This window comes from Thalia democratica, chromosome 6, assembly GCF_965202585.1.
Source record: "Thalia democratica chromosome 6, ktThaDemo2.hap1.1, whole genome shotgun sequence".
Taxonomy (NCBI): Eukaryota; Metazoa; Chordata; class Thaliacea; order Salpida; family Salpidae; genus Thalia; species Thalia democratica.
The window spans coordinates 47,118,336-47,126,386 of NC_139170.1; the positions used below are offsets into that span (position 1 = coordinate 47,118,336).

At 27.0% G+C, this 8,051-nt stretch overlaps 1 protein-coding gene across 1 annotated transcript; it reads left to right on the plus strand.

The window, feature by feature from the left end:
- The first annotated feature begins 5,943 nt into the window (after positions 1-5,943).
- Positions 5,944-8,047, plus strand: LOC145839392 (uncharacterized). Its single transcript, XM_082946967.1, has 4 exons — positions 5,944-6,225; positions 7,225-7,404; positions 7,518-7,635; positions 7,753-8,047. The coding sequence occupies exons 1-4, from the start codon at positions 5,988-5,990 to the stop codon at positions 7,997-7,999; spliced, it is 783 nt and encodes a 260-aa protein (XP_082803093.1). The 5' UTR covers positions 5,944-5,987; the 3' UTR covers positions 8,000-8,047.
- Positions 8,048-8,051: the final 4 nt, after the last annotated feature.

Here is an 8,051-nt window from a genome sequence, read left to right on the forward strand (position 1 = left end):
TATTATTACGTCATAATTCTAAAGTTATTATCCTTATGTTTTGCACTAATAAGCTCAAAACTTACTTTTCATTGTAAACCTGTCTAACAGTGGTTTCTTAAGTTTCAGTTATTATTTTATAACAACTGTTCTCGTAGCAGAAGTTTTTTATTTGACTATCAATGTTTTTCTGATCTTTAAAAATTACTAATTATTGTGCTCTCTTAAATATAAAGTTGTTTCAAGTTCTAACTTCCTGTAAACTTTGTAACTAATTCACTTAAATGATTTAAGGCTTACATAAGCATTGAAAAAAATAATTTAACAGAATTAACTACTTTAAACTTTGCGTATTTTTTTAAATTTTCAATCACATTATGAAAGGACCTCTGTGCCGACTTAGTTCTAGACAAAAAACCAGAGTTAAAAAACTCCATTTGAATCATTGAATCAAACAAAAACAGAACTAGTCTCGTTTAAGCGTAGAGAAGTCCGGTTAAAGCTTACACGCTTTAGCCAATAAAGTTGGTGGTTCACCAATTATGCAAAGTGGATGAAGTTGACTTAATGTGTACTAGAAATTATTTCAAACTTAACTTAGTTTTAAAAAAGGACTGCTATTGAAGAACGGATATCCTAAACATTTTGATTGATAAAGTTTTTAAAGCCGAAATTAACAGATTGAAATAAAACCTTACGGGCCTAAAAAATGTCCGTTTTTTTTTGCCTTATGTGAATTAAAATTCGACCCAGATCGTAAAAAAATAAAATAATGGAAAAAGATTACCGTGTAGCCAAACCGAGAGTTAATTTTACATCCAGTTATGTTTTTAGTCTTAAAGACCTTAATTCAAACAAACATAAAAGTTGCGTTGCTTGCACGTTTGAATGCTGTTGCTCAAACAGCTATATTGTTCGGACTTTTAAAAATCTTTAAACTATAATAAAAGAGCACGTTAGAAAGTGAGTAAGAAAAAGTATTCAAAATCAGCAAACAACAATTAGCGTTGCAACTTCATATGCTATCAATAGATCATCAACAAACAATTGTTATTATACTAGTAATTAGAAGCTGAACTGTGATCAATAAAACATCTAATATTAAAGTAAGAAGCAAGTAGTAAATTTACACTTTAGATTAAATATATTTCTCCTTAATATTTTTTACCGAACATTTAATTGTTAATAAGTCTTTATTAAATTTTCAGAAACTGGTGTTAACTACGTAATAAGCGAAATATTCCGAGTCTTAGATTACTTGAATCATAAAGTAAGCTCAATTGTCACAGTATTTCACCGTATCTAACTAATAAGCAAAAAGTATTTTATTTAAAGTTTAAAAAGTAAATTTTTGCTCTAATCAAAATTTAACAGAATTGGATGCTTAGTTTTACTTTTCTTAGAATTCATGAAGCAGTTGGTAAAATTATTTTTATAATATTTTTGATTCTTACACAGTTTGGTAGCAATTTGGGATGATTAAAAATATATAGCAATGTGTTTTCTTTAATATAACTTTATAAGACATAAGATTGTAAAAAATTATAAATATATAAACATAATATACATCATGTTTTAAATTTGTGAAAAGTAAAACTTTTATAAACTTACACAGTTCATAATAATCTATTTATATTATAGTTGAAACTAATAATAAATTTTAGTTTAAAATTTATTATTTAAGAAAACAAGCTTTTTAATACTCAAAAATTGATTAATTTCGAGTAGTTGTTTAAACTTAGTCGTTGAAAAAGTGTCTTATTAAAATATATTGTTCTTTTTTGAGTTCGCATTTTAAATATTTTATTGTAAGTTTTACATAATACGAATATATATCAATTAATAACCTATTTGTCTTACAGGGTAAGTAAAGGACATAAAAAATAATAAATATGTAATTTCTTAAATATTACTTTACTCTTCATGTTTGATAAATACTTAAACTTGAAAAATAAACAGCTCTATAAATAAGAAAAACAACAATAGTTTTATTTTATCAATTTTAACAATTAAAAAAAGAAATTAGAGAGTGAAGAATTACTTAAACATTTATTGTAGGAAAGTAAATTAAAAGTTTAAGATCTAAAAAACAATAACTATTACTTAAAGTAATATTAGACATCAGAAAAACCCATCTTGACAAAAGTTTATCACATACAAACAGTATGTTTAACAATTAATTCTAATGGTTCAGCCTATCCTAAAAAAACGTCATAGTTCTTAAGTCAGGTTTTCCTAAAGTGGTCCAATTAACCCCCTTGAGGGCCATGAGGTCATAAACTAAAACTTACAATAAATATTCTGAAGACAATGAGGAAAATAAAAAATAAGTCATAGGCATTTAGAATAGAAGTTTTTTGAAAAATCTTGTTCGAGGGCGCCATAGCTTTTTTTTTTCTTTAAAGGGGGTCTTTTAAAAAATAGTTTGGGAAACCTTGTGTTAAGTGCTAACTGCTTAAAACTCAAAAATGTGCTAGTTTTAGTCCATCTTTGCACAGTAACCACGATAAACCTTTTTTATTCCTCCAAACTCTATATCTTCTAACCAATCATCATCATCAACGTCATAACAAGAAAAACTTTCTGAACCGAAAATAAAAATTTTGCTTCCAATCGAAATGGCTTGCTGGAAGTAGTAAATAAAAGGGCAGTTGTTTAAAGCAGTAAACTTTTCGCTTTTGTTATCAAACACCTCGCACGTGTTTGTGTTGCTGCCCGCAATTGCGAACAGCTTGCTTCTGACTGCAACCAAGCTGTGCATGTACCTACTTTCAATCATGCTTGGCATTCGTTGCCAGGTATCTGCCACTACGTCATAAGACTCTACAGTATTTCTTAAAGGTCCTTCAGTGGTGAGTCCGCCAGAAACAACCTTACGCCAGTTTTTTACCTTGTATTTAATTTCAAACTAAAAATATACCCATAAAAAATTTTTATTTTAAACCTGGAGGAAAATTTGCCAAAAACCAGTGGCAACCTTGTACATATAAACTTATTTTCTACAAATAAAAAAAACTACTGACTACCAGTAACAAAAAAAATCAATGACTTTAAACTTATATTGCAGTTTTAAGTCAAAAAAGTTTTCATTTTATTTACTTACAATAATATCTTGAATTAAAAAAATTGTTCAAATTAGTTCAGGGTTTCCTTTTACAAACAGGTTCTTAAAAATTTTTAATACTAATAATATAATAATGAGTTTAGAACACAAAACTTGCAGGAGCTGTTTTCAAGTTGTTCATTTCATAGTATTAATAATTAGTTTTTAACACTTTTAAGTATTGAATTGCAATTTTGGCTCCAATTTTTAGCCAATTTATATTTGATTATAAAGCAGCGTCGTTATAAAATAAGCTTACTTAATTCTAGCGCTATTAAACCGAATACTTTTTGAATTTAAATTGTCTATACTAGTTACATTTAAATACCGCAATAAGTAAAACTTACAAGTAAAAAAAGTTAAAAAATCAAACTATAGTAGTTCTGCTGCATTGTGCTTAGTACTACTAAGTTTAATTTAAAGTCATTGATTTTTTTGTTACTGGTAGCCACAAGAATTTTAGTATACATTCAAAAAAAATTATTTTAGTTGTGAAAGTGTTTGTTTTGGGGATTTGACTTTGATAATCATTTATAAACTTTAGTGTCTTTGACATGTTTGTATTGGGCTTAATGTAGGAAAATTAAAACCGGAATTTCTTAGGTACGAACTGCCGGTTTGGTACGCATTTTGACGCTGTGTTTAAAGTACGTACCTAGGTGGCAGGTTACTGTATAAAAATTAGTTAACCTTTATAATATAAAGAAATTACTTGTAATTTACTTTAAAATGCCAGCTAATATATTTAGTTATTTTAAAAACTTTGTTTTAACTGTTTGAGGTAAAACTACATGATTATGTTCGTATTATGTATATAAAAACATATATTTTAGCAACAGTTGCTTTGTAAATTGAAAAGTAAACCGCGAGAATAGAAACCAAAGCACGAAAGAAAACCGCTAAAGTAGAAACTGAACCACCAAAGTTAAAAAAAAAGAAAAAAGTTATAAATCATATTTCACATAGTTTATGGTTACAACACACCTTTATAGTCTTTTGTACAAATGATTTGTTTAAAGGCGTTCTGCCTTTTTTATGGTACAGATCGGGAGCTCTGAATATTGTGATCTACATATAATAAAGTTGGTTTAAAAAAACAACATAAAACTTTTCTACCTGAGTAAGAATTGAGAATGTTTATGTAATAAACGAAAGATCTCTGTATATGTTATTTTTTATTTTTGTAAAAGAATTGAGACTGTTTTTTTATATGGTCTTCTTAAGCCAACTTTATTACTTTGTATTTGTATTTAGACTTTTTTAGAGTGAATATTTTTTTGAAGTTTTAGATAAATTTTAGGATGTTTGGTACAACAACAAAAATATTTTTTACTAAATTCGTATTAGTTGATATTCTCAAAACATTAGATTTTGTCTTTATATACACTTTTCACAAAGAGCACATACCGTTTTTTTTTAAACGTAAAGAAAATATACAGTTAATAAGTACAAACTAAGCTCGTTTTATTTCCAGAAATATACTTTAGTTATTTGTGGCTTACCGATGAAAAGCTTATTTTTCTACTCAAAAAGTTAATGCAGAAGAATAAATTTAAAGCTTTTCAATAACAAAAGTTTACAAACATACATTTTTTTGTTTGTTTTAAAACTTTTTTTATCTTTAATTGTTAACGCACTTGCATTTACATTTATTTTGTTTTAAAACATGTCAAAACTTCTATAGTTCTCAAAGAATTTTCATCTTTTTATGTTGCTAGCGAAGAACTTCTTTTAGTAAATATAGCCCCTTCCTCATAAAAACTGTAGACAACCTTTTTTAGTAACATTTGGCAATTACAAACTAAACATAGTCAAGCTTCAATGCTTTTAAATTTTTGCACAGGCCGTTAAATAAAACATCATACCAAAAAAAAAATTGTATTTCACATAGAAAAGTGTTAAACCTTGAGGTTCTATTTGGATTCTTATTTTGATTATTTGCACTTGTTATTATAAAAACATTCATAAATCAAGTAGCACAAATAATATTTAATAAGTTTATAAGTTACGTATCGACATACTTCTTTAAATCAAATACATCACAGCTATAGGTTTTGTAATAAGTTTAAGAAAGAAGGTTAATATTGTTAGTTTGCAGATATGTTTTATTATACACACACTCTCAAGTTCTATTTTATATTTATAATCTTGTATAGTTGCTTTGTTTTTATGTTTAGTTTTGTTCAGCTACAAGAAAATTTCGTTTATATTATTTAATGAAGTATACGCTCTTAAAAAGTTTTAAACAAGTTTAAATTAAAAGTTAATTAAAAAGTAGTGAGTAGTAACATAGTGTAAGTAAAAGTAAATTTTAAAACTAGTTTTATCTCAAGAATATGCCAAGTACTTGTCATTTTGTAGTTAAACTTTAAACTATACTTTACATTTTAAATTAATTGTGTTGTATTGGCATTTTTTGTTAAAGTATTTTGTTAAAATCTACAAGAAACACATTTAAACATATATATATAACTAGTTTTGCAAATTAGCTAAAGACTTTAAGTATCTTGGTTTCGTTTCTTCAGTTGTAATCAGGATTGTTTTTAAATATAAAATCAATACAAAACTCAGCTTAACAAGTAATTCTTCGAGATACTAATACTTAGGCATTTTATTGTAATTTGGCAACTACATACAAAGCAGTATTTAATTTTTCAAGCTTCGATGCATTTTAAATTTTGCGCATACCGATAGAAACACCATTATGCTAAAAGTTAAATCGATTTTAAGACCGCATAAAAGTTATTTATTTCAAATAAAACCGGATTGTTTATTCTAGGAAAACTATTATATAATTTGAATTTGTAGAAACTTATAGTAAAGTTAATTTTTACTGAAAAACAAAAACCTAAACAGAAAAATGATAAAACTTCTACTGTTTGTTTTCTTCTGCGTTCTTGCATCGATGGTCACGGGTCAAAGCTGCCAGTTTTCCTGCAACGAGCAACCCTCCTCCAATCCTCAAACCCCCTCAACCTCAGTCATGAGGGGAAAGAGAGGAGTAAAGGGAGAGAAGGGGGAAGTGGGAGGGATTGGTGCGAGGAGGTTGGAGGAAATAGGAGGAAACAAGGAGAAAATAGACCAACTGGAGAAGGTTGTTGCGTCACAAGGTGAAATTATTAATCTGCTCACCTCTCTTACAAGTTTGTTTTTATATAAAAAATTATTCTATGAATTTTAATTCTTTCAGAACAAGATAGAAAAACATATACAACATAATAACTATTTAAAGCAATCAGTTTTTCAAGTGATGAATAAGTTGTAAATCAAAGTTTTAATGCTAACCGCTAAATAATTTTACTTTAATTTTTTTATTTGTTACAAAAAATTTTGTTCATTTTTCTGTAATTATTTTTTTAAGTATATGTTTGTATTTGTATTGTTTAGGAACTATGATGAGCAAAGCAAAGTTAAAATAAATATTTAAGTTGAACAAGTCTTACTTTAATTAACAGCACAACAGTTGATCCATCGTTTAAAACTTATATTTATTATTTAGTTTGAAAAAACTGCAGAGGAATAGTTTTAGTGTAGAAATAATATTGAATAATCATAAAGTATTCTTTCGAAACAATAAACAAAAGACACTCAGTTCAAAAATCCAGACATATTTAACGCTAAATTAATCAGTGGATACATACCAATAAACAAAAAATAAACTTAACTTATATGGTAATCATAGAAAAATATAAACTACATACAAATTTAATTACACAAAACTAGTCAAAATACTAATTACTAATTTTTAAAAAAAGTACCTGAAAAAACATATTTCAATAAAACCAACTAAAACTAATGGTATTTACTAAATTTAAATTATGAAATTTATATAAAAAAACTTTTATTTAAGACTAATACTTGTTTTTGTTAAAAACTAAAAGTTGATATTGTGTGTTATAATTGTCAGGCTATTTTAAAACCATAGCACTTTTAAATTTTTTAAAGTTTTTCTAGTTTTGTTGGTTTAAAACTTTTAAAGCATAGACGTTTGCATTTAGAAATTAGCAGTGCTAATTATGTAACATGGCATAAAAATAATAAATAACTTTATTATTGTATTAATTCAAAACATAGTTAAACATTTAACTAAATTACTATAAATTTAAATTCTATATGTGACTTAAAATTAATTGTTAACACAGTATGTGACTTGCCTGCAATTGATCATATTAAAACGAATTCGAGTGTATTATTACGTCATAATCAAGTTGTACAGTTGAGCTGCAATAAACCTAACAAAGGAGAAGGTGAATCAGTGCGAACTTGTCTGATGGGAAATTTCAAACCTTCTTTCCAAGAAAGCCCTTTTAAATGTCTATCTTGTTAGTTTGTTTGTAATTTTTATGTGTATTTCTTAAGATTAGCCTGAAAATCTTGTAATGTTATAAAACGTTTTAAAACAAACGCTAACTGTACTAATTGCTAACTTTTACAGTAAAGTATGTGCTGGTGGAAAAACAATTGACAACCACCGAAGCCCAGCAATATTGTGAAAGCAACTACAATCATGGCTATGTCATAATGGACGGTATTGACAATAATTCACAACGAAAGTAAATACAAAAAAGTGGAAGATTTTTATAAACCTATAGTAAATGTAGTTAAACTGTTCTAAATAGATTTTGAAAAACAACTGTTTTCTAGTTAAAATTTTTATTTTTTATTTTTAGAAAAGTTTGCAATCATGTCGGAGCTACGACTCATGTGCATATTGGATTCGTGAGAAACTACATCGAAGACAAATGGGAACGACTTGATTCGGGTTCAATGGACAACTTTGTTTTTAATTGGCACCCTGGATATCCTGTGAATCGGGTTTATCTTCAAATGAAATGTGAACACGACGCTAATTTTGGAACAGTATTTGATCATTATGCAGATTACAAGCAAAATTTTATTTGTCAATATTTTGAATAACTTTTAACTGTATTTTTTTATTTTGTATATTTATGTCTGGATAAAGTTCAAG